Source organism: Thermomyces lanuginosus (assembly GCF_041956635.1).
Source record: "Thermomyces lanuginosus strain ATCC 200065 unplaced genomic scaffold VTN49scaffold_36, whole genome shotgun sequence".
Taxonomy (NCBI): Eukaryota; Fungi; Ascomycota; class Eurotiomycetes; order Eurotiales; family Trichocomaceae; genus Thermomyces; species Thermomyces lanuginosus.
In genome coordinates this window covers 341,854-367,573 of record NW_027192370.1, presented here as the reverse complement: position 1 = coordinate 367,573, position 25,720 = coordinate 341,854, and the positions used below count along the sequence as shown (strand labels likewise).

At 53.3% G+C, this 25,720-nt stretch overlaps 7 protein-coding genes across 7 annotated transcripts; 4 read left to right on the top strand and 3 right to left on the bottom strand.

Moving 5' to 3' along the window:
• Positions 1 to 605: 605 nt before the first annotated feature.
• Positions 606 to 3,030, top strand: VTN49DRAFT_5915 (uncharacterized protein; the record flags this gene model as incomplete). The annotated part of the gene is made up of 3 exons (XM_069414025.1): positions 606 to 1,023; positions 1,082 to 1,290; positions 1,345 to 3,030. The coding sequence occupies 3 exons, from the start codon at positions 606 to 608 to the stop codon at positions 3,028 to 3,030; spliced, it is 2,313 nt and encodes a 770-aa protein (XP_069266139.1).
• Positions 3,031 to 4,077: 1,047 nt separating this feature from the next.
• VTN49DRAFT_5914 (uncharacterized protein) lies at positions 4,078 to 8,238 on the top strand (the record flags this gene model as incomplete). The annotated part of the gene is made up of 2 exons (XM_069414024.1): positions 4,078 to 4,644; positions 4,705 to 8,238. 2 exons carry the CDS (start codon positions 4,078 to 4,080, stop codon positions 8,236 to 8,238), a joined length of 4,101 nt encoding a protein of 1,366 aa, XP_069266138.1.
• Positions 8,239 to 8,354: 116 nt separating this feature from the next.
• VTN49DRAFT_5913 (uncharacterized protein) lies at positions 8,355 to 10,231 on the bottom strand (the record flags this gene model as incomplete). Its single annotated transcript, XM_069414023.1, has 4 exons — positions 8,355 to 9,434; positions 9,485 to 9,867; positions 9,915 to 10,084; positions 10,140 to 10,231. 4 exons carry the CDS (start codon positions 10,229 to 10,231, stop codon positions 8,355 to 8,357), a joined length of 1,725 nt encoding a protein of 574 aa, XP_069266137.1.
• Positions 10,232 to 11,740: 1,509 nt separating this feature from the next.
• Positions 11,741 to 14,026, top strand: VTN49DRAFT_5912 (uncharacterized protein; the record flags this gene model as incomplete). The annotated part of the gene is made up of 4 exons (XM_069414022.1): positions 11,741 to 11,873; positions 11,972 to 12,104; positions 12,171 to 13,246; positions 13,302 to 14,026. The coding sequence occupies 4 exons, from the start codon at positions 11,741 to 11,743 to the stop codon at positions 14,024 to 14,026; spliced, it is 2,067 nt and encodes a 688-aa protein (XP_069266136.1).
• A 325-nt stretch (positions 14,027 to 14,351) lies between these two features.
• VTN49DRAFT_5911 (uncharacterized protein) lies at positions 14,352 to 14,968 on the bottom strand (the record flags this gene model as incomplete). The annotated part of the gene is made up of 3 exons (XM_069414021.1): positions 14,352 to 14,521; positions 14,583 to 14,746; positions 14,880 to 14,968. 3 exons carry the CDS (start codon positions 14,966 to 14,968, stop codon positions 14,352 to 14,354), a joined length of 423 nt encoding a protein of 140 aa, XP_069266135.1.
• Positions 14,969 to 16,011: 1,043 nt separating this feature from the next.
• VTN49DRAFT_5910 (uncharacterized protein) lies at positions 16,012 to 18,437 on the bottom strand (the record flags this gene model as incomplete). The annotated part of the gene is made up of 7 exons (XM_069414020.1): positions 16,012 to 16,176; positions 16,240 to 16,614; positions 16,670 to 17,625; positions 17,685 to 17,965; positions 18,030 to 18,154; positions 18,218 to 18,347; positions 18,415 to 18,437. The coding sequence occupies 7 exons, from the start codon at positions 18,435 to 18,437 to the stop codon at positions 16,012 to 16,014; spliced, it is 2,055 nt and encodes a 684-aa protein (XP_069266134.1).
• A 790-nt stretch (positions 18,438 to 19,227) lies between these two features.
• Positions 19,228 to 25,509, top strand: VTN49DRAFT_5909 (uncharacterized protein; the record flags this gene model as incomplete). Its single annotated transcript, XM_069414018.1, has 5 exons — positions 19,228 to 23,474; positions 23,524 to 23,752; positions 23,807 to 23,962; positions 24,018 to 24,317; positions 24,373 to 25,509. 5 exons carry the CDS (start codon positions 19,228 to 19,230, stop codon positions 25,507 to 25,509), a joined length of 6,069 nt encoding a protein of 2,022 aa, XP_069266133.1.
• Positions 25,510 to 25,720: the final 211 nt, after the last annotated feature.

The following is a 25,720-nucleotide window of genomic DNA, read 5'->3' as shown; positions in this document are numbered from 1 at the left end:
TATCTTATTTTTTTTTTTTTTTTTTTTTTTTTTTTTTTGGCCGGAAGCTGTCAAAGGTGTCTCAAGCTGGATCTTCAAAAGGCAGAACACGATCACCTGATATTCATCTGGTCCACCAACTTGACGACGGAATAGGCATGGAACTTCACCAAGAGCCTTCCTGCCTGATTTTTGAATTTAAAAAGAAAACTTCTCTCAGAATCGAACGGGCAGCCTCCATGCCTGGGCATCTCCCCACTATGCACCATGCCACGTGACTTTCAAGCGGCGAAAACCCGCTCGACCATCCTCGCCGTCGACGCGAGATTTTGCACCAACGAAGCGCGCGGACTGGACGCACCCAGTATCGGCCCTTTTTTTACTGGACTGACCATCAAGAAATGGTGATGATTTGCCTGTTTGGGTAATATTTCATGCTCTCAGGGTTTGAGGACTTTGTGGTGAATGGTTTCTGTTTGATATTCATCGCCGACAAGTGCTCGTACGGAGGACTTGTTGGGGATGCGTGGGGGCAAGGAATAGGCGGAGGGACTCAGCAATAGCACCGGACAAAATTCTCTACAGTTGTGAGGGTTTCATCGTGAAAAGATCGAGAATCAGAGGAGATGTCCGCTCCAAAAGCCTTTCCGCGTCCTTCGGGAGCGGTGGCCCGTCGCGGCCCTCCTGTCGGCCGTCTGGCAAGTCTCAAGTCGCCACAACCAACTGGCACGCCGATCCGAAGGCCGCAGGCCCAAGGTCGCGAGCCGCCGCGGCCGGTGAGGGACCGGAAAGATATCTGTCCGAATCCGAACTGTCCGGCGCCGCAGATCATCCGGGATGAGAATATGAAGGTCTGCGCAGGGTGCGGTACCGTCATCAGCGAGGAGAATATCGTCTCCGAGGTCACTTTTGGTGAGACTGCGTCCGGCGCGGCCATCGTGCAGGGTTCGTACGTCGGTGCGGATCAGACGCATACGCGCAGCCATGGGCCGGGTTTTCATCGCGGCGGGGGAATGGAGAGTCGGGAGATTACCGAGCAGAACGGTGAGTGTGTCTCCGAGAGAGGGAAGGCAAGGGACACCTGCTGATAGCATGTGCTCAGGAAACCGTTATATTAATACAATGTCCCAGGCACTGGGCATTCCGGAAAGCGCAACAAAGGCTGCCAGTCAGATTTTCAAGCTTGCTGTGGGCCTAAATTTCATCCAAGGCCGGCGAACAAAGACCGTGGCGGCGGTTGCGCTGTATATTGCGTGTCGCCGACAGAGCGGGAATACAGTCATGTTGATTGACCTGGCTGATGTTTTGATGGTACGTACCTGCGATTGGCTTTGATTCACAGACAGGAGCTAACTCTTGTCACAGATCAACGTGTTCAAGCTTGGCCGTGCATATAAGCTCCTGCTTGAGGAGCTCCGTCTCGGAGGCACGGTGTTCCTAATGAACCCCGTTGATCCGGAGAATCTAATCTATCGATTCGCTCGCCAGCTCGAATTCGGAAACAAAACCATGCAGGTTGCCAAGGAGGCCTGCCGCATCGTGCAGCGGATGAACCGGGACTGGATGACTACAGGCCGTCGGCCGGCAGGTATCTGCGGCGCGGCTCTGATTCTGGCCGCCCGGATGAACAACTTCCGCCGCACCGTCCGAGAGGTCGTCTACGTGGTAAAAGTGACCGAGGTCACCATCAATCAACGATTGAATGAGTTCAGCACAACAGACAGCGGAGATTTGACAGTCGACCAATTCCGTTCTGTGCAGCTGGAGAGTGCCCATGATCCACCGTCGTTTACTCACTCTAAAATCGGCAAGAATCGGAAACGAAAGGCGGCCGAACCTGCGGCGGAGACCGAGAACAATAACAATAATAAAGAGGCATCTACATCCCAACCCGCGAACAAGAAGGCTCGCGTAGATGCTGATGGATTCGCCATTCCGGAGCTCCCAGTTGACCCTGCCTTAACATCGTCTGGTGGTCAGGCAACATCGACTACAGAGGAGTCCGATAACGCGGCCACTGCATCTTCATCGGCTGGAACCGATGACAAGCCAAAGCCGAAGCGAAAGCGGGCGCCGCTTCCGCAACCGACGGCGGAGGATATCGCCTCGGAGGAAGCGCTTGAGAACGAAATGAACCAGTACCTGGCGCAAGGCTCGGACATGGTTGAGGCCGCCTACAAGAAAACCGAAACCCCAGCGACGACGGCGGCAGCAGCGCCGCCGCAACGGAAACCCGTGTCTAATAGCGAGGAGATTGACGAGGCGGAGTTCGAATCCGATCCGGAAGTCGCCAACTGCCTACTGACCCCAGCGGAGGTGGAGATCAAGGAGCGGATCTGGGTACATGAGAATAAGGACTACCTGCGTGCGCAACAGGCCAAGGCATTGAAGCGCGCTCTGTCGCAGGCCGACGGGGCACGATCTGGTGCGCCCAAGGTGCGCAAGCGTCGCAAAGGCCGCATGGGCGATGTGGGTTATCTCAAGGACAGCGAAGGCGGCGGTAGCCGCGCCTCGACGCCGGCGGAGGCCACGCGAATGATGCTCGAGCAGCGGGGGTACAGCAAGAAGATCAACTACAAGCTCCTAGAAACTCTCTACGGAGAAGAGGGAGCACAGGAAGCCGCCAAGGCCAAGGCCGAAAATGCCTCCAGCCGGGCCAGTCGCAGCCAGAGTGTTGTCTCGCGGCGCAGCGCAACAGCGGAGCCGGAACCTTCCCGGCCCCCGCAACCTGCGGAGCCATCCCGGCCGGTCGGGTCTGCCGCGCCAACAACAACAACAACTTCCACCACACCAGCATCATCAGGGCATGTTTCCACCGCTCCCACAACAGCTGCCAAGCTCACCCCCGCACCCCCTCCTTCCGCTGTGGGGGCGGCCCCAGACGAGCCGTCCGATGACGGCGAGGATGATTTTGACGATGAAGACGATGACTACGGGGACGACGATCGGGATGTGGAGGATGAGGACCAGGCCCGGCTTGACGCTGCCTTCTCGGGAACATATGCAGAGCAAGACTATTACGATGAGGGCAGTGATTATGATTACGACTGACGGTATCATTATCACTGTGATGTGATGATACCAGCTGCCAAGCATGTATCCAATGTATCTGCGAACAGATAGAATCATTGAGCAATCTAGTTTAACCTAGATGTTCGAGCATTTTGTAAGCTCAGGCAAAAGCAGCTTGTTCTAGCATGCGTCTAATGCAACCCAATGTTTCTCGAGCATCTTAGAGCTGGATGGGGACACCGCACAAAACACTCGTTCAGGGTACCTGAGCAATTCCAATTACAATTACCAAGCATTCTGCTCGTACGAGCTCAAGCTCGATGTAACGATCTGGCGTACAAAGCGCTGATGCTAACAAGCAACTAATTAAATCCAATTACCAAGCGATTCTAGTCCCGTCTAGATATTGCTGAGCGTCTCGCATAGCTCAATATGTACAATATTTTCAATCACGCACAACGCGCGCTCTCGTTGCTAACGGGGTTGGTTGGGGCCATTAGTTTAGGCTCATGGGGGCGAGATCCATGGGACAAAGAAAAGCAACTGGACCAATCAACAGCTCAGGCGCGCCGCTTACATCATCGAAGCGTCTTTGAACCATGTTCTCGAAAGAACTAAAACCAACCTCCACCGACTAATGGATCAATTATCCCTTGCGGCATTTGTGCGTAAAAGTACCTAAACGGGAAAAAAGTGGAAAAGACAGTGGCCAAGGATATTGGAAACTCACGGACCAGGTTCTTCCCCACGCAAATCACACGGGCAAGACGTGCGTAACTACTGTTATTTTTCTGGTTTCCCGCCGAAAGAAGAGTGGCCACTTTTTGGAAACGCTAAAGAGGGATTTGTGCGTAAAGAAGCTTCTTTGGTTACTGGGAGAACTCTGGAGAATTTATTGTAGGTTTAGGGTTTGTATGAAGTCGCGATGAGATTGATAATGAGATATAATCCCACCCACGCGAGTCGGAGGTGTCTGCAATTAAAAGCAGCTTTGTTGACTATCAGCTTTGGTGTGAGATTGATTAATTGATCTGCGTTGCAAAAATGATGATGGATTCGATTGATTCAACAGCAACAAGATCCGATATGCCGAACAATAATCGCGAGTACCAAACAACCGTACTTCTCGCCACAAACATCCACTGTACCTCGTGCGTTTCGGCAGTACGAGAAATTCTTCGGAGCTTATTCCCGGATATCAAAGATGTGCAGGCCTCGATCCTTACACAAGAAGTGCGAGTACGACACAAGGCGAACGCGGTATCTACGGTATCGCTCGTCAGGACCCTGGTCGGCGCCGGATACGAGGTGGAATTCGCCCGGACGTACGATGCCAAGGGTTCATTGCTGGCGGAGGTCGATGTGGAAGGTGGCAAGAATCGCTATGCAGCGGTGGGACTCAAGCTCGACGGATGGTTAATACAACGGAAACATGTGGATTTCTGCAAGGTCTGCCGTGACGAATCGTCAATCCGAACACTAAGCAATCAGAATGTCTCCGCTGGAATGTTGTCGTCGTGGGGCGCCGTCGCCAAACATGCGCGGGAGCTGCACCGGAATGTATCTCCTGCAGATAGGGCTGAACGAACCGTTGCCTCTAAACCTTTGCGGCGGAGTCCCCCCGCCGCTACCCTCACCGCTGGTCGGGACAAGGTAATAACGGTCAAATGTTATAAAAAGAAGCGCGTCGGATCCCCCGCTGATGACAGACAGGGTTCGGTAGAGCGGAAGGATTCGCGGAGGCGTCCCGCTGGCCGGGATGATGAGGAATCCGCAGAGTTGAAGGAATTGATGTTGGCACCAACGTCCAATAGTTCGCCTGCCGCGGAATCACAGCAGATGTTCGAGGCTCGTATTGCGATCTCGGGCATGACATGTGCGGCATGTGCAAACACTATTACGGATTCTGTGCAACGGCTGGAGTTTGTCGACTCTATAATTGTCACGCTCCTGACAAATAGCGCAACCCTAAGGTTCTACGGCCCTAGAAGTAACATTGCCCTTGTCATCAAGGAGATCGAAGATACAGGGTACGATGCTGTGCTGGACACGTTGACAGAAATGCCGCCCACCGCAAAGGAGTACACCATAGACATGGAGAAACGGCCGCCGGACAATGTTGCGATATTCTCCGTTGGTGGTATGACCTGTGCCTCATGCGCGGATTCGGTGACCCGGCAAGTTCGACAGCTAGACGGCGTCAAAGACGTTCAGGTCAGCTTGATGACGAACAGCGCGAGGGTAGTCTTCTCCGGCGACAAGTTGTCGGCGGAAAAGATCAAGGATGAGATCGAGGACATCGGCTTTGATGCTTCTGTTCAAGAGGTGCGCACTGTCTCCAGCAGCCAGTCTGACGAGTTCATCCCGGAGCGATATGTGGCCAAGCTCAGCATTGGCGGGATGACATGCGGCTCATGTGCGTCTTCCATCACCCATGGCCTCGAGGAGCTACCTTTTGCAACCGCCGTCCATGTGGACCTCGTGTCCAACAGTGCAACCGTGACCTTTGCCGGGAAGGAAAACCTCAAGAAGATTGTAGAGGCGGTCGAAGACCTTGGCTTCGAGGCATCGGTGGCCAGTTGTGAGCCGGTGGTGCCGGAAGGGTCCTCACAGGCAGATCCGTCGACTCGAGAGGTGATGATACGCATTGATGGCATGTACTGCCGCGACTGCCCCGAGAAAGTCATGGTTGCGTTGGAGGCGTTGGATGTTTCCCAGGCATCCCTTGACATCCGCCAAACTCCGTCGCTCAAGGACCCCATCCTCAAGGTTTCATACCAACCGCGTCCGCCAACGTTGACCATCCGCAGCATCCTAGCCACCATCAATTCCATCCATCCACAATTCAAAGCTTCCGTGTATCATCCACCGAGCATCGAGGACCGGTCCAGGGCAATGCAGCTGCATGAACGACGCCGACTCCTCTCACGGCTGGGGTTTGTCTTCATCATGGCAATTCCGACGTTCGTCATCGGCATCGTCTTCATGTCGCTTGTGCCGTCCTCCAATCGCGTGCGCATATACCTGGAGCAACCGACCTGGTCCGGAACTGTGTCACGCATGGACTGGGCGTTATTCATTATCACCACTCCCGTCATGGTCTACGGCGCCGACATTTTCCACGTTCGCGCCTTCAAGGAGATCCGCTCGCTATGGCGGCCTGGGAGCAAGATTCCCATTCTCCGTCGATTCTATCGTTTCGGAAGCATGAATCTGCTCATCTCCGCGGCAACCCTGGTCTCGTACATTTCGTCTCTCGCGATGATCATCGTCGGTGCCACGCGGTCCGACATGATGATGGGACATACACCCACTTATTTCGATTCGGTGGTGTTTTTAACGCTCTTCATCCTCGCCGGCCGCTCGTTGGAAGCTTACAGCAAAGCCAGAGCCGGCGATGCCGTTGCAGCACTAGGTAAACTTCGACCTTCCGAGGCACTGCTCGTCACGCAGCCAAGTGAGCACGAAAAGTCATACTTTCCCGAAAGCAGCCGCTCGCAAATCCAACGGGTCAGCGTCGATGAACTCGAGATTGGTGACATCGTCAACGTCCCTCACGGTGCATCTCCCCCCGCCGACGGCACAGTTGTGGACGAAGGACGCTACCAGTTTGACGAGAGCTCATTGACTGGCGAGTCGCGGCCGGTGTCCAAGTCAGCCGGCGATGTGGTATATTCCGGCTCAGTCAACATTGGTCAGCAGGTCTCGATCCGTATCACGGAGCTCGGTGGCACTTCCATGCTGGATAAGATCGTGGCCGTCGTCCGCGAGGGCCAGAGCAAGCGCGCGCCCATGGAGCGGGTTGCTGATGCCATTGTCGCCTACTTTGTCCCCGCGGTCACCTTTATCGCCCTCTTTACGTTCATCCTGTGGTTTGCATTGGGCCAGTCTGGCGCGCTGCCTCCGCACTATCTCGATAACCCGCTGGGAGGATGGGCCTTTTGGAGTTTGCAGTTTGCCATTGCGGTCTTTGTCGTTGCTTGTCCCTGCGGCCTGGCACTCGCGGCGCCGACGGCGCTGTTCGTGGGCGTTGGTGTTGCCGCAAAGAAGGGCATTTTGGTCCGCGGCGGCGGCGAGGCATTTCAGGAAGCAACCCGGCTAGATGCGATGGTGTTTGACAAGACCGGAACCTTGACAGAGGGTGGCAGTCTCCGAGTGTCTGAGCACGAGTTCTTGACTAAGGACGAGGAACTGACCTCAGTCGCTTGGACGCTTGCGCATCATCTTGAGGAGCGGAGCACTCATCCCATTGCGAAAGCGATCCATGAGTACACCCAGCCCCATGCAACAATGCAAGTGGTTTCCTCGGACGTGACCGAGATTCCCGGACAAGGTCTCAAGGGAACCATCACCCTAGCCACGTCGCCGACATCATCATCATCACCCTCGGAAACACTGACGTACGAGGCAGCCATTGGCAACGAACGGCTCGCACGGTCGCTGACGTCGTCAAAATCGGCAAGCTCGCGGGAATACTTCTTGTCAGCTCTTCTTTCACGATACCAATCCGCCGCGAAGTCCACGGCCGTTCTCCTCCTGCGGCCCTTGAGCGACGAACAGTCCGAGTTCCACCCCGTCCTCATCTTTGCTACCTCCGACCCAATCCGTCGCGAGTCACGGCACGTCGTGGCCAGTCTCCAACAATCCGGCATCGACGTGTACATGTGCACGGGCGACAACGAGAAGACGGCCCGCGCTGTGGCAGCTAGTTTAGGAATTCCTGCCTCCAATGTGATGGCGAACGTGCTTCCGCACCAAAAGGCGGAATTCATCCGGTCTGTCCAGAACTCCTCCTTCTCCCGTGAAAAGCGTAGGAAAATCGTCGCCTTCGCCGGCGACGGCACCAACGACTCCCCCGCGCTGTCCATCGCCGACCTCAGCATTGCCCTCTCCTCCGGTTCCGACATCGCTATCAACGCCTCCAGCTTCATCCTCCTCTCCTCCAACCTCTCCTCCATTCTCGACCTTCTTGCCGTCAGCCGCCGTGTCATCACTCGCGTCAAGCTCAACTTCCTCTGGGCCGCAGTTTACAACATCATCCTCGTTCCCGTCGCTGCGGGTGTGTTTTACCCGCTGCCGAGGACAAAGATTGTACATGAAGAGGTTGTTGTGGGACATTGGCGGTTGGATCCGGTTTGGGCCGCGTTGGCGATGGCGTTGAGTAGCGTCAGTGTGGTGTTGAGTAGTCTGGTGTTGCGGTTTGAACTTCGGGCGACGATGCTTCGGTGGACTCGGTGGCTGCGTTGATAAAAATATATTGTATGATTTCATGAGACATGTCATATGATACCCGATGATTTGTTTCTGGGAAAATGGGATATATGAACACGATGATTATGTATGTAGTACTTAATTGAAGACAATTATTGATAACCAGTCTCTCCCCATATCTCTGCTAACCGCCGACTCAATGCCCCCGAGACCTTCTTCCTCGCGATCAGATTGCCCATTTTGCCCGCCACGACCCGCTCTTTGGCCTTTTTGCGGTCCTCCTCACTAGCGCCTATCGTCTCGCGGTCAGCAGCCTCGAACGCCTCGATAAAAGCCCGTGGAGTCGGCCACCGCCGCTGAATTTCCAGGGCTTTCTCCCCGGAGATGCCGCGCGTGCACATGAGCATTTTCAAAAACACGTCACGCAGGGTTAGCGTGTCCGACTTGGAGGACAGTGTTGCAAAGGTGGCGCTGGTCACGCCAAATGTCGTGTTGTGGGCTGCAGGAGAGGAGCGCAGGTCGGCGAGCGTCGAAAGGTAAGATTCGTGAGACGTCAGGCGTGTGCTCGGCACCAGCGCGACGCGCTGCCTTCGGTCGGAGTACTTGGAACGCAGTAGAAAGGTCATCCGCGCGAGATATCGAATTGTATCGTCGAGGTTTTTGGTCCGTTTGACAAAGTACCCGTTGACGACCTGCGTTGACGCGATTGCGGATGCGACGGCTTCCTGTATCCGCGTTCCACTGGGCCCCATGGCGTCATGCGCGATGGCGAATTCTTCGATGAGGTAGATAACGTTCGGGATGCCGGAACGGCGCAGCCGGAACTTTTGCTCGTGGAATCGCCCGTCTTTGATCGAACCCACCAGATCGTCCAGTCGCTTGCGCTCGATTATCCAATCCAGCATTACCTCGTCACCGGATTCACCGTAGTTTGAGAGGAATCGCCGGTCCTTGCATTTGGCCACCCAGGTAGCGTCGCCTAACTCTAGTGAGCGTACATGTGCCGTGATTCCTTTCTTTGATAGCTCATTTGCGATGTAGTCTCGGTCTTTCTGCGTGCGGATTTCGCGGCAGTCTAAGATCAATTCAATGGTGAAACTTCCCGGAGGTAGGACGATGGGATCGCCGGGGGCGGCGATGCTTCCGGATATTGTTTGCGGCGGTGGTATTTCTTCAAGTTCGAAGTCATCATCATCATCCCGCCGGTTGCGGGGAGGATCTCGTGATGATCCCTATTCACCTTTAGTGTCCGACGTCGAACTAATTCGTGGAACGGGCTTACTGATTGAGATGGCACATCTAATGCGGTCTCCATGACACGCCTTGCGACTTCCCACCCCTCATCGGTCAGAAAATACCTCTTCAGCGGCCGCCCCTGCTCGTAGACCAGGTCCTTTTGAATCAGGGTCTTCATAGAATTCCATGCCGTATGAAACTTGGATGGATCACTCGGTACAGTAAACGACGAGTCGCAATACGGCTGTGCTGCCTCAATGAGGGCCGATTTCGTCATTCCATGCGACGAGTTGCCGCTTTCCTTGGCCAATGCTATGAGAAGCGCATATGGGCCGGACCGTAGTGTCGGGACATAGGGCTTTGCCTTTTTCTGTTTCTTTGCGGGAGGTTCACGGGCGGGGAGGTCTTCTTCAGATCGTCTTTTTTGAACTGCGGCAATTAGCACTTTGATTTCTTCTCGAGATCAGGTTGCAAACCCTTGTGCGGATCCTCGGGCATTGGCAGCCCATTCCTTTCGCAGTGCTCTTTGAGTTTTTGGGTCAATCGCTCGCATAGTTTCGGGCCAAGACCGTTCAGTTGTTGCGCTTCGGATGGGTGATTGAATTTCAGAGGGCATGCCTTCATCGATTCATAGGCCTTCTTGTATCTGCAAGCTCGTGGTTAGCTCGCTGTACCCTATCCGGATCCGCGTAAACACGTACGTGGTGACTCCTTTGGAGTTCCTCTCCCGCGCCTGATCGTACCATTCTTTGATCCATTTCAGTAGGAGAGGGTTGGCACATTCTTCTGTCATTTTGCCCGATTTCTCTGTTCTTCACATGTAAATCCAATGCTCTCTTGTCGCACAGAGAGACCGGAACACGACCGCGACGGGTGTCCACGTGATAATACGGAAATACAGTTCCCTAAAAAGTAAATTAATTACTTGTGATTTCCTAAAATGGCTTAGTTAACTAAGTAACTTCTTAACGAGCTTCAGAGATCCTGACGCGTCCCTTCCGCGCCTCGGGAGGAGCCAAAAGTCAACTAGTCGTGCGCATTCCAATCTGTGCATTGACAATAGAGAGGTTCGTACTGGTCTCTGTACTGTAACCCCTCGCCGCCTGCTTAAATGAAGGGGCGCGCTTGATCTTCGATTTCATCGCCCTAAAGGCCTTGTCATGGGAAACCCTGGACAAGATCCATGGCCGATTCTCCCAGACCTTAGATTCGAGTTATCGAATGGAAGGCATGCGCAATGACTGCGGAAGCGAGGTGAACAACTGTTGTCGGATCGTCTGCCAAAATTGATCACAGGGTGTCATCACGATGAGTCCGCGGCAGAGTGAGCGTGTGTATGACAGGTTTCTGGAAGAGCGAATTTGGAAAACAGCCATGACTCGAACGATACGGTGTAGGGTTAACCAGTACCTCACAGATAACCTTTCTGCGTTATAAATGACCTGGGTTTGCCAGCACACTATCCCTGGACCTTCTAACATGCTCGAAAACTATAAACTGGAGATTACGGGCAGTTTCGTGCGCAGAATGTCGAATAAGTGACGGTTAGGGCGATTAGACATGTCTGGTCACAGAGTAATCCTTTGGAATCGATGAGCCCGGCCACCCTGTAGTCAAGATGCATGCTTGTGCATGATTTCGAGTTCAATCCATGTGCTGTTATTGTGCAGGAGGATTGCGCTGGCCCAAAGACGGTCATCCAACATTCACCCCACCGCGGTTATCAACCCTCGGAGTAACTCCGTGTTGGCTGCTTTCTCGCCGCTCTTTTGACAGGCTTGGCAGTTCATCTTACGATAGGGGCATTCCGAGTACGATCCTGAATGATTCTGATGATCCAACTGGTCTAAACTGCGAGACTGGATCCTCGATATATCATCTTAATCAAGGAATTACTGATGAGGAACGCGGCCGGCGATCTAGATAGAAGTCTACAGGGCGAGTACCACACGGAAAAGTGCCAGATACGCCCACAGAGAGCATTGATCAATCGTTAGCGTAGTAGCCTACCTTCATAGCAAGACAACAATAGACTCGAACAAGCGCCGAAAAAGCTGCAGATGAACAGAAATCTTCCTCCTGACGATGGCATCCAGAATTGGTGACAACAGCGGAGCAATGCTTAGTCATGCGGATATCGCTCCGAACCTCCGATCCACTGGCCGCAAATCCTCATCTACTGGGGAGCCCACGGGAGATCAGCGCTGCCCAGTCTCCTTGCTACGGAGGCCAGTAATTTCCACCCTTGCTATCCACCAACATTCTCGGTGCAGCGCCGAGGCATGGTCCCCCAGCAGCAGAAATGAGCTCTGCTGCAAAGCGCACCGCATCGGATGCCGGTCTCGATGCGCCTGGCCCAGCACAGCGCGAGACCAGCTCGCCCAGCGACCCAAGACCTGCTCCAGCTGCCCCAAAGATCTCTAAGGCCCGCGCATGTATGTTGGCGGATTTCGCTTTTCCCGTGCTGATCTGCAGGAAATTGGATCGTAGAAGGCCACGTGCTGACATGGTTCTTGTCCGGATCGGTAAATAGGTGCGGAATGCAAGCGACACAAGATAAAATGTGAGATACAGCCTGGTGAGACCAGCTGTCGGAAATGTATCCGCAGTGGAATCAAATGCGTGGCCAATGATTTCTCGCAACGATTCGTCGACGATGACCTAGCGTGAGTGCTCGGACGGATATCTAGAAATGGGGAAAAGATGAAGGCGATCTGACCTTGCCGCTGTAGATGGAAATCCCAGGCCTCAGCGACGATCCAACAGCTCCAGGCGGCTGTGTCCCAACTCCTACGTCACAACGGTCTGCCCGATCTTGCAAGTTTCGCCCTACCAGACGGAACAAACGGCCCTAGTCCTGTGGTTTCGCATAGTCGCTCGTCTCAGGATGACGGCCGAGGTCGAAACTCCGGTCCCAGTTCGTCGAATGGCGGCCATTTGATGGCCCGAGAAAGTTCGCAGGATCCCAATGTGGACGAAGACCCGGAGCTGGTGTCAGCGCCAATGCGAAGTCTCTACGAGGTCACCAAGTTGCGCAATCTCCGCAGCGGCCCGGTCGAGAAACCAAAGACGACCCTGCTCGAGGAGGACTTTATCTCAAGGGGTTATATCTCTTTGCAGGAAGCCGAAGAGCTCTTTGCGTACTTTAGCCGGACAATGAATCAATTGTTGTGGGGAGGCATCAGCGTCCCTCATCCGGACCTGACAACAGTCCGAAGAAAGTCCACACTCTTGACCGCGGCTGTGTTAACTGTCGCGGCACTGCATATCCCCAACCGTACGGACACATTGAACATTTGCTACAACGAGTTTGTGCGGCTCGTTTCTAGCACGGCCTTGACGCGGTCCCATACAATAGATGACATCAGGGCGTTCTGCGTCGGCGCTTTTTGGCTGTCGGATCTTAGTTGGAAGCTTTCTGGCCAAGCGGTGCGCATCGCCACGGAAATGGGGCTCCATCAGAGCTTCCAAAGACTGACCCGTGGACACGCGGAGGAACACGAACGCGCGCAGCTGTGGTACATGCTGTACGTGTGTGACCACCACTTCAGCATCGCCTACGGCCGCCCGCCGGTCATGCATGAGGACACTGCGATCAAGAACTACGAGACGTATCTCCAGCTGCCGCAGACCGCCCCTGGCGACATCCGACTGATGGCGCAGGTGGCGCTCTTTGTGATCTTGACGGAGGCATATCGCACCTTTGGTTCCGATGCGGAGCGCGCGTTGACTGAGGAAGACTTTGGTCAGCTGCGCGTGTATAACGTTGCAGTGGACCAGTGGCGGCTACTGTGGCAGCCGCGGTCACGTAAGTTTCCTTTTCGAAGAATTCGCAAAATATTGTCTACTGATATCGTCTGCAGCCGACAGTCCATATGTACGGACATACCCGTCCAAAGGTGTCGTACTTCACTACCACTTTGCCAAGTTTCAACTGAATTCGCTGGCCCTCCGTGGCCTGTCCCCAACCAACCCACCAATCTTCTCCATGGAGCGCAAGGAATGCGCAAACACAGCCATTGCGGCTGCGATGAACTGTCTCGAAATGGTGCTGGAGGAACCGGACGTGCGCGACGCCATCGTCGGCGTGCCCATCTTCACGCACACCATGGTGACCTTCTCCGCGGTGTTCCTGCTTAAAGTCGCCGTGAACTGGCATTCGGCGTACCTGAACATCGATGGGCGACAGGTCCGGCGTACGGTCGGGAAGGTGATCGAGCTTCTGAACTGCGTCAGCGCCGGCGAGCGACACCTCACACGTCATATCGCGCGAGGCCTCAGCAAGATGCTCGAGCGGTTCAATATCTGGGAAGGTCTCTATGCTAAGTCTAACGGGCCCGCGACGGACATCAGCACCCCCGGTGCCGCCGCGGACGGCGGTGCTCCCGTCCATAGCCACGATGCCGAGCGCATTGCTCGCGAACTCGAGGCTGGCGGCAATCGTCGCTCCGTGCCCGGCGGTGTCAATGCCATGGCTCAGGGCTTGCCGCCGCCAGATCTGATCTATAACATGGTGGGCACATATGGGTTTGGCCTGGATGAACAGCTGATGGATCCGAGTATGAGCGGATTTGAGTACATGTTTTGACGACTGGAGTTTCTGTACAGATGTTTGGATTTATTCTTGGATATATATATACCCATGGAGTGCGGCTTTGGGAAGCGTTGGTGTTGGTGGTTGTGTTCTGAACATTTAAAATTGACAGTTTGCAGTGGACAAAGCTTTTAGATGATTCCAGACCTCTAGAATCTGCTATTGGAACGAGCAAAAGTAACCAATCATGATTGTGTCTATAGATCATCAAAGAGCAGGAACAAAACATGCAAATAGGGTAGTCATATCCTTCCCAATTAGGTTATATAGCCATCGCCCAAGACGCGTCTCCCGCGAGGTGACCAGACATGGAAAGCCCTCATTTCGCATCACCGTCCTTCCCTTCGCCTTCTTCGTCGCCTTCTTCCTCCTCTTCTCCTTCACCATCCTCTTCCTCTCCTTGCTCCTCTCCCTCGTCTTCATTTCCAGGGACTTCCGCTTCTTCTTCATCCTCGTCATGTGAAGTCTTGCGCTTCTTGGTGGCCGGACCTGCATGTTGATGTCAATATGCATTGTATGATTCGTACGCTGGAGAATAGAAAGAACATACCTTTTGTAGCTTCGTCCTCTTCCTCTTCTTCCTCACCCTCGCCCTCACCCTCGCCCTCTCCTTCCTCTTCCTCTTCCTCTTCTTCTTCCTCCTCTTCCTCCTCTTCCTCTTCCTCGTCGCCTTCTTCTTCGTAGTCTTCATCACCTTCACCCTCCGAGCTGTACCTAAACACACCAGTTAGCCTGGATGATCATCCCATGGCGGCCGTCCTCGCCGGTAGAATCGCTCAGCAGGGCCAGGAAGGCGAACGGTGAGAGATATTGCGAGCAATTGAAGCCAATTGTCAGGGCTACTTACTCCTCTTCTTCCTCCTCCTCGTCACTTGGCAGGGACTGGAACTCCTCCTCCTCTTCCTCGGGCTCCTGCTTTCTCTTGCGGGCGGCCATGGCTGCGGATACTTAAAGCAAAGGGAATTCCAAGATTACAGGCGGATTTTCGGCACGAAAGAGCAGTGGAAAACAAGATAAGGAGAGCCGGGAGAGTCCTGAAGAACTACGGAGGACGAATGGAAAGAAATCGAAAGGGGGACCGATGGAAAAAGGGAGAAAAAAAAGAAAGGGAGCCGGGGGGATGCGGTAATCACAATGGAATGGCCATCTCCAAACCACAGGCCGATTGGCGATGGGAAGAGCTGTGGGGAGGCAAGAAAGAGCCCTCACTCGGTTTCTACGGTCCTCTCTGCAGCTCTTCAGTCTTGGCTGGGCGGAAACTCGGTGCTTACATACGCTTTTTTTCCATCTGGGAAAGGAATTGTCTGTTCAGGCGGGAGAGCTCTCCAGCAAGTTCCGCGTTCCTGCATCCAGGGACGTCGGCTTTAGCTGGGTTGCAGTGTCCATAAGCTCCGGCCCCACCCCCAACAACAAAGACAGCTGGTGGTCTGTGCGCGAAGTGTATCTCACTGTATTTGAGCTGTATTGAGGAATAAATAACACATGATAGCCAATCATGACACTTCCTTTTTCAGCCTGAAATTGACCGAGGACGCTCCATGTATTTGCGTACCGATCTTTGTAATTTTCAGAATTTTAGCCGCACCCACTTCTGAAACCAGCAGCGGCAACGGGGCCACGGGTTCTCCAGCCTCACGCTTTTCTGGCAGAGGCTGACCTGAGGGTTCTCGAGTCCTCCATGCAAGCCAATTTCATGCATGAAAGATAATAATAATATTATTATTGATAATACATTAAATGCATTCATTCCTCGTTTGCTGAATGACTAAGCAGTGGATGAAAACGGCTACCGTATTTATTTATTCAACCGACATGATTAACTATACTACAACGAAGAGATTTATACCCCCAACCCATCCTCAGTTAATCAATCAATAGAGGAAGCAATCAGAAGAATCGAACTGGGAGTTCACGGTAGCTAGAATTTGCGTTAATAGATGCGTTCATTGGTAGATGGATGGTACGGTAAAATGATGAAGTTAGTCGCTGCTGGAGCTGCGGAACGTTGCGCACAGCTGGCAGTATGAGTGGGTGAGATCGAGCACCGGCTGCGGCAGATTAGTTGCCTGGACAATGCTGCGGACCTTGACTGCGCCTTCCTCCTCGATGAGTTTGCGGAGGACTTGCAGCAGGCCGGGTGAGAACTGTCCATTGGTTAGTATTTTTGAAGGCCTGCAAATCGGTTTAAAGGTTGGAGAAAGACGAACCTCGGAATACCAACGATACTGCCAGGCGATCAGCCGGATGAGCGCGTTCAGCATCCCCCGGGTGTCACCCTGCTTCTCATACATCCGGAGAATCCCGCGCATCGCTTTCGGCGAGAAACGGATCGAGAGGCAGTTTTGGTAGGCTTCGATCGCCTCATCAAAGTGATGTAGCCGCTCCGCCAGCTCGCCCAGGATTTCCCACTCCGTAGCTGTCTTTTGGTACTCGACAGCTTGCTGGCGGGACTGCGCCATGTCCGTGCGCCAGATCGTGTAGATTCGCAGATCTTCATACAGCACCATGAAGAGGTTGTCCAGCCATCGCTCGCAGAGTCGCTTGTTGTGGAACCGCGCATACGAAGCGTGCTCCGAGTCCAGCTGTGCCCTGTAAGCTGACGTTCTCTGACTAGACCACTGATTTCATGGCACTTACATCTTCGTTGCCAGACTTCACTGCCTCTGAGGCAACCGATTGTTCCGGCTTCTCGATCGGATTTCCTTCCTCAGAGCCGTCGTGATTGTTTGTGTCGCCGTTGGTCTGCTCTGCCGAGTCAGACTCCTGCTCCGTGCTACCGTTCGTATCCGGTGCCGGGCTCGGAGACTGATGGATAGCTGTCGTGCTGGCATTCTTGCTGCCCGCCTGGCGCGACTTGGCTGCGTACTGTCGCTCCATGCGGTATTCTTCCTCCATCACAAACACGTCGCTACGGATTTTCAGAAGCTGATCCCATCCGATTGCCGCCGCAATCCGTGTGAGCAACTCATATGCTTTCTTGAACGTCCCCTGATAATTTGCTGCATGCAGCTTTCGCAGGGAGGGGTGCACGAAATCTGGTGGCTCTCCTTGCTTCGGCTGACCCTCATCAATCTCGTCCAGCATGCTCTCTGGGAGGATTGGAAGCATCACCCGGGCCGGTGGAGGCATACGCGGCGAATCCCTATCTTGGTATGTGAACATGGGGCATGAATTTAGAGTCAGAAGCGCCTGATCCCATTGCTCCAGGTAAATATAGGCTTCCACCAATCGAGCCCACGTCGTGAACTCGCTCGGTGCAGCGGTGACGGCGCGCTTGGCGCACTCGAGAGCCAACTCGCCTTCCCCTTTGCTCAGACAAAAAGCTGCCTGGCAGTCGAGGAGGGCATAGTCCATCGGTACCTCTTGCAGCGCATCGTGCATGAGTCGAACCGCCTGGACCTCCTCATCGGCCTCAATCAGTACACGTGCCAGTAGAGAAGACACCTCGATGTCTCGAGTGCGCAACTTCTCAAAGATGTTGATGCCAGACGCATAGCGACCGGTGGTGCGAATATACTTCAGCAAGCCTGACGCCAAGTGATTCGCAACGGTGTTGGGAACCTGCGTTTCCGGGTCAGAGCTCAATTGTCGGCCTGCGGATTGGTATATGAGTCAGAAAGGAAATAATCAACAATTTCGGTGATCGACTCACCCATGAAAAATAGCTTCTCCGCTGCGTCAAGGAACTTTTGCTCCGTTTCTGTGTTTGTAATGGGGTTGAATCTTCGCACTCCAACAATTTTCTTAATCATATCACCATTCCCATCATCAGCGTAGTAGTATGCTCTGAGCACAGCGCATAGAAACGTTTCCAACCACAGGGCGTCTGTTGCGACCCGCTTCTCGCCCCTTTCATCGATGCAGTAGCTCTCGAGACTTCCGGGGATTTTGATTTCCACACGCATGTCCAGGTGCGAGAACGCATTGTAGCAACTGTATTACAATATCAGGTTCAGTATCTGAGACCCTATAAACAGCCCGGCGGAACGATGCTTACCAGTATATCCCCGACACCACCTTGTGGGTTTTATCATTAGGAGAGTAGGTCAGGGTGTTGACATAGGCAGCCAAGCTGGCTGAAGAAGAGGCCTCGATGCCCGTGACATGATGGTAGACACCAATCTAAGAACCGTATCATTATCAGCTTGAGGATCTGACAGAGACAGAATCAGACGGGATATATACCTGGCGGTTGGGGTTCGTCTTAGACTGCTTCACCAAGTACACAAGATCCGGAGGCCCCAGTTCACGGAGATTCTGCAACGATTCGGTGCGCGCATCGATGGCCGCATAGACGTCTTCATCGTCGTAGATCCTGAGATGGTATTGTCCACGTCAGCAGATGTTGCTAGCAACAATTTGGCCAATTGGGATCGACGTACTCCGGCACCGCGGGCGCGACCATGGCGCGTACTCAGCAATCAGTCTTGCCAGGCAATCGATGGGAGGTAAATCGTTGGAATTAAATGGCGATGGCCGCGCAGTGTTCCGCAATGCGGCGGAGGACGGGCGTTGTCACGTTAAGTTGAAGAGACCAACGAACGCATCAATCGTTCAGTTAGGAGAGGAATCACACGTAATACCAATTGGGCCGATCTTCTTTCGGCACCCGGTTCGATGATAATGGAGGTCACTGGATGTTCAATGTTGTCCACTTGGGCTCTACTATTTTTACAACTCCGTCATGAAGCAGACAAAATACACAGGGATGCTGCCAAGCCGGACCTAAGTAAATTCCCCTTCGGGAGATGCCAGAGTCACGTGCTACTGGCTTTCCAGAGCTCAATGGTAACGGCTGCATGACTCTGTGCGAGTTTTGCCGTCGTTCAAGGCCAGGAATGCACCCCGCGGATGATTGAACGCCAGAATCCACAAACCTAGGAGGCATTGGAGCATTAAACTTTGAACAAAGTCCGAACAAGTGTTTGCTCCTGACTAAATGCTGACTCATCATTTTTGTACCGTGAATCTGTAAAGTTCGTAATATAACCGTAATGAGCACGAAGCGTGCTTGAAACGCGCGGCTTGTCTGCGGCGTGCCATCAGATTGACGAACTCGAATTCCTAGCTCAACGGGGTTGGGCGACAGAACGAATCAACCTTGAGAAAGTTTCGGCCGTCAGAATTGGGGAACACCGCTCCAAACCTCTTCAAACTCCCATGCTTGTGCGATCTGTCGTCAATAGTATCTCACCATGTCGAGCTTCGTGGCACTTAATATCGAGCCCGATGAAACCATAGAGGAAGAAGTCGATGACACAAAGGAGCTCCAGATTGAGGAAGCTCTGAAATTATACCAAAATGCATTGAAGTTGCATGCGCAAGGACCGGAGTTTTACCCCCAAGCCCGAGAAGCGTACGAAGCACTGTTCAAATCGGATATCTTCAAATACCCCGATGCGATTTCCTTCTACGACCGGGCCGCTTTGCATGATGCCGCAGACGATACCGTTGATTTGGCCGCCGATACGTTCGCGGAGCTTGATGTCAACGATGCGGCCACCAGCGCCCTGCCGCAGACTCTTTTCCTCTCCTACAAGAACAGGGGGCAGTTTGTCATGGACTCGCTGCAGGATTCAATGAAGAGGGAGTCACTATCGCAGGAACACGTCGAGGAGCAGTCGCGACTGGCAATGCAGATGTTCGCTGCAGCCTTAGATAAGGATGATACAGATTTGGATATCTGGCGCAAAGGAGCACGTCTAGGGGAGGCACTGCAAAGCTATCGTCTTACCCGGTATTGCTTGGAAGGTGTCGTGGTAGATGATGACAATGAAGTTGAGGTGCGTGCACAGCACTTGGGTTTGGAAGAGGCTTTCGCAACCGAGGATCTTCACCGAGTCCTGCGCAGACTTCATGACGAATTGTCGATATTGCAGGCTCCACCTGTAAAACCACAACGCAAAGCTTTGTTCAAACTACTTGATCCTGGTGCCCGGGATCCTTTTCCTCACCTCCCTTTTATCGAGGACCTCGAATCACAGGCGCAACACAAGAATGGCCGTATCACTCCACAGCGCCACATGCTTTCTCCGACTGCGGCGACATGGGCCGCCGTGGGAAAGGCGATTGTCGAGGTTGCAGCGGATCCTCAACAGATTGCAAGTCGGCTACGGCCTGGCGATTCCCTGGGTATTTCTCTACCGTCGACTGAGATAGAATCCAAAGTCGAAACTGGTTCACCAGGAGGGGACCCTCCAGATAGACCGGCAGGAGACGCTACTTCTCGACCGGAAAATCAAGATGAAGATATGGCCGACTCTCGGGGCAAGGATCCGGACGTTGCGCCGCCGATGGACTCGGCAGGACCCTCGCCCACCACTGATGTCAATCCAGCAGCCCAATTGTGCGAGGCTTTGGAGGCATCCAAGCAGGATCAAGAAAACGAGCCTAAACAGATTGACGGGGACGATGTGGATGCTGTCAGTCCGACAGCAAACCCCAGGAAAAGGTCATCCACAGCCGCTGCTCCCGAAGATCCGGTGGACAACGGCAGGGTAAAAAGTAGACGAATCCGCACTAGGGAGTCCATTGCCGAAGGTTCACTTCAGGCAGAAGATGCCGGGTTTGATCAGGCCAAGTACTTCGAAGATCGCCTTGAAATCTTTTCCTATGCAGACGAATGGCTGTTTGGCGCCGTTGGTGATCTACTTTCTAGGGCCGGCGTTGATGACTTGGGTGCTATCGAGGAACTCAAGAAGCAAGTATCTCCGGTTTACATCGGCCGAAATACTGCCGACAAGACATCTCAGCTGGAGGGCATCGATGCCGCTCTGTTTCAAGAGCTGCACGCCGCCCTGAGTAGCTGGGACGAGGAAAAGTCCAAAGTGATGTTGCGAAAAAACCCTCGAACTTCTTCGCGGGACTTTGGGGCTATTAACAAATCTGGGCTCGCAATTTTTCTCGAACACTCGAAGAAGACTGCACCCATGGTAGGATCAAAGACAGTTCTAGACCGTACCGAAGAACTGCAGCGATTTGCACAGCAAATCAACGAGGACTGGCTTCATATCCATGAGGTAACTTTTCGCTGGTTGACCGAGCTCCTCCAGCCGGGTCCAAACTATTTGTCTGAAATTGAATCCGCGAGTGAACCTGCACATGAGGCCACCTATACGGCTTTCTTGTGGCCCGAAGACTTGAAATCCACTGTCACCGAGCTGTTAATTCGAGCCGATGGATATGTCTACGAACGAATCTCAGGCATCGTGCAGGATTTTGAGAAGCTAGCCCTACATCTTGCATCGTCAGGAGACGCGATTGAATACACTTCCGAGATGTATGGCCAATTGGAAATGGTCCAGTCCATATACGAGCTCCATCTCGATGTATATTCTTCTCTGAATAGTCCAGACAGCGAGGTTGACCTCGATACTCGGGTCGCGCAACACGATCGCCTATGCAGATGGCGCAGTCTTGCCCACACTGCTGTCAATCATCTGATGGACAAAGGTGTGGTTGAGATCTTGCGAACAAGGATTGCGCTTCGCCACATGTGGTCCACAACCTTTCACTCAAAGTTAGCTGAGGACGCTCCCAGAGAACATGTATTGCATTGTCTACTGGACCTGAGGAATCTCCTGTCGTCGATGAACGATCCTAAGATCATCCTCGTCAACAATTCGTTCATGCCTGAGATCTCAGTTGCTGTTCTTGAACAAGAGATCTCTCGGTTACGGTCCATGGAATTCTTCACGAGAATTTTTGGCTCAGATGGCGAAGATCCCGTCACACTGATCGAGAGCTTACAGCCCATTCTGGAGCCATCTTCCGTCCAGTTTGTCAAGGAAGTTGCCGGTGCTGATAACGGAAGTACGGCGCTGACCGAGTCCCAGTTCCGGGAACTGGCCAGTTTCCTGGATCGAGGAGATGCGACTCTCCGGCTTTACCTCTGGAAAAAACTGCAGGAGGCTTGGACTGCTATTGACCATCCTCCCAAAGCTGTATCTTGCCAACTCCGTAGCATTGAGATCATCGTGAAGGAGATACGGGGGCCCTCCCTTATGGAGTCGGAACACAAGCAGCGACCGACAACGCTCTTGAAGTGGCTCAGAAGCATCGATGAGTTGATGATCGAAGTTCTCCCCCAACTGATCGAGAACCCGCAATCATCGTTCGAGTGTATTGACCTGGAGCATCTGCAATCATCGATGTCCGCAGTTGCCAAACTTGCGCGTCTTTTACATAGCTTTGCATTGTTCGAGGATGCAGTCAGAGTCGGCCAGGTACAGCAGCCTGATTTTCGGGGCTCGATGGGAAAATCTCTCGAATCTGTCAAGGAAAAGTTGCGCGATATGCAGGTGCGCTGCTGGGTCCTCCTATATCTCCTTCTCAGAGAATATATGACCCAAGAGAAGGACGCATTCGATATCCCGACTGAAGATCGCATCAACTATCTTCGGGCTCTCCATAATTCTTTGGGAGTGCGGAGCCAGTGCAAGTATGCTGACAAGTTGTTCCTCAAACTAATGAGGGACGAGCTGCTGCATGCAGAAACGGACGAGGATTGCCGAGCCGATATCGCTCAAGTGCTCTTCGACCTTCATGGCCTAAAGTTCTCTTCCCAGTATGGAACAGACGATCATGGCTGTCCGGTGGAGAGTCTCGACAAAAAGTCTGCCACAACGATAGTCGATTTCGTGCTGCTGCAGGCGGGCCGCATGAACATCAAAGATGTGGCAAAATCAGAACTGAAGACAACTATGGAGAAAGTGCAACAGGCGATAGGCATGGAGAAGAAAATCCAGCCGTTGACGTTCAACAGGCGTCTCATCAATTCCTACCTCAAGTCTCCTATCAATCCATCGCATCTCTTCCGCGCTGTGCAAGGTATTGGCGGGTTGCCATTTAAGCGTGTTCACTCAGACAGCGTCTCCTTGGCGCAAAAGGGATGGTTCTACCTCCTTGGCTATGCCTCTCTCACAAAGTTTCGATCCCAAAAACGATTGAATCCAGTCTCTACAGTGGATCTCGACGAAGCAATTCTATATTTCCGATACGACTTGGAGCACGCTACTGATCGTTGGGAGAGCTGGTATCGTCTTGCACAAACACTGGACTCGAAGCTGGAAGAGGACATCACCTGGTCGGCGGATAAGCTGAACAATAACTCTCCGGATTTGATCGTGCAGCAGCGCATGGCTATTAATGCTTACGCGATGGCGGTTGCTGTTGCCCTGAATAACGCTGAAAACGATCCAAAGTCGCGCGCAACGCTGTCCGAATTATTCACCGACTTTGGCATCCGGCTGTATGCATCGTCGCGAGATCCACTGTCGATGGGAGCGTTTAGCCTTGCCGAATTTGAGCGCCATTTCAGCGACCTGGAGAACCGGCAAATGTACACGGGGAAACCGTTCAAGGAGATGGACGCTTACTCAGTCTGGACTCTCGCTAGCCATCTCTTTCGTCGAGCCATGGTCGAGAAGCCAAACTATTGGATGTACGTGTTTCCTGCGCAGCTGAGAGAGCTGATTACTGACAAGATACAGGAACCACTACATGCTGAGCAAATGTTTGTGGAAGATGTTCAACAGCGACGAGTCAGCACGGGGACGTGGCAAGCCGGTGCACGTAGATCAAATTTTGGACTCGCTGCTTGATGCCATCGAAACTCTTCCGGTGCCCTCACGCAAAGACAGAGGACCAGATCCGATTTTCGAGCCGCACTTTAGGCTGGTATCCGTGCTCCATAAACTAGTGACAAGTGGAAAGATAGAGGTAAGTACGCAATGACTCTTTACTCTGGTTCGTATGATTGAACGCCTTCTGTAGCCCCGGCAGGCTGGCGAGATCTTATCCGAAACTCAATGGGGTCGAAAACTTTCTATCCCAGAGGATATCGATGCCTGGAAGCCATATATCTTGGACGTCCTTAAAAACCTCAAGAATGCCGACAAATCAAATTGGCATCACCGAATTCTTGTTCGGGTAAGTCTTTCCAGAAAGAATATCATCTCAACGAAACTCGCTAAGTGGAGGTAAGGCGGCACAAGTGCATTACGAGAGCCAGAAAGATGCGGCCGGTGCCGCCGCGGCGAAGAACGAGCTTATGCCACAGATTTTCACCAAGACCCTGACTCTGCAAGTGTGGCGACCAGAGCACGAGCGGCCCGGTAGACACTTTGTCTACACGACTCGATACATGTATTTTTTCCTCGAGCTTCTCGAGAAAGCAAACGATCGGCAGAGTTTGGATCAATTGCTTCGCCGGCTTCGCAAGAAGCAGGGTGATTTTGTCAATCATACCAAGCTCTGGGAAGACATGTGTTTGGTTTACGCGAGGGTAAGTCTGGACTCCATACAAGTAATTGTTAGGCAATAGTTAATGCCGTATGTAGCTGCTTCGTGACTCGGGCGATATTCCCGAAAAGCTTGATGAGAGTGTCTTCAAGGGCGTCAGTTGGGACGAATTCGTGGCGAACACTGCCCGACTGGAGGGCCTGAGCGATCTCGCCAAGACGCATACATCAACGCTTGAACTTCTTCGCGACGCTGTGGATCTTAAGAAACTGAACAACGGACTCATCAAGCCGACACTGTTCGAGGATCTCGTTGCAGACGTATACGCTCGGCTATACCAGCAGAACCTGCCTCGTCTTGCCGAACAGACAGCGGAAGAAAGCCGGGAGCGGATGAAGGTGGATCATCTGCTGATGAACAACGAGGGTGGTGCGGAGGGTTCCACTCCGGAAACGCCTGCTCCACCGTCCGAAGCGCCTCCTGTCCCGCGTGGTCGAACCAAGGGTATTGCCCGCCGGGATATCCAGAAACGGGCCGAGGCCATCGTTGCCAAGCATCTCGGGACGCGGCCATTGACCGTCAGGCCTGCAACAACCGCTGCCACCAACAACGCTGTCACGACTTCCACTACGGCTAATAACACCGGTACTGCGACAACGACACCGGCAACACCTACAGGACCTGCTGACTCGCGTGCATCAGCAGCAGCATCCGGCCCTAGTGGCCCCCAGCCAACCGGCGAAGACTCCCAGAAAGAGACCCAGGAGGAAGCGCCTCCTCAGGTGCAGGACAGTTTCCCCGCCAGCACCATCCAAGATAGCGCCGAGGATGATGAGAGCGAACTCAGCGAGATCGACGACGACAAGCTTGCCAGCCTCAAACCGGACCAGTCGACGACGTCGACAACTCTGCTCTTCCCGAACCTCAAGGTCAAGGAGCTGGCCCAGGACGGCGCCTCGGAACTCTCCGCGCAGCCCAGCGTTGAGGAGGATGGAGACGGCGACGAAGCCGAATCCGGAAACGAGAATGACCCGGAGGGAGGAACTGAAACAGTCGTTGCCGACGACGAAGGCGAAGGCGATGGCGAGGAAGAGGAGGAAGAGGAAGCCGAGGATGAAGAAATGCCGGACGTTGCGGCCGAAGAGACGGCAGATGCCAACGAGGACCGCTCGACCAACGTTGAGGAATCCGTTGTTACCAAGGTCGAGGAAGAATCAAAAGAGGGAAATGAATGAGGTTTGTATTCTGATATGTAATTTTACGTTTGACAAGGATGTCTGTTTTGTGGCTTTTCTTGAGGAGCCTTTACAGTTTGGGCGTATGGAATGACATTCGGACGACACTGTGCGGTTATGTACACTGGGAACGGCATCAGGTCATGGGATATGGTTATTCTTGACAACATGTAATGAAAAGCCCAAGATATCGAAGCAATGATTATTCATT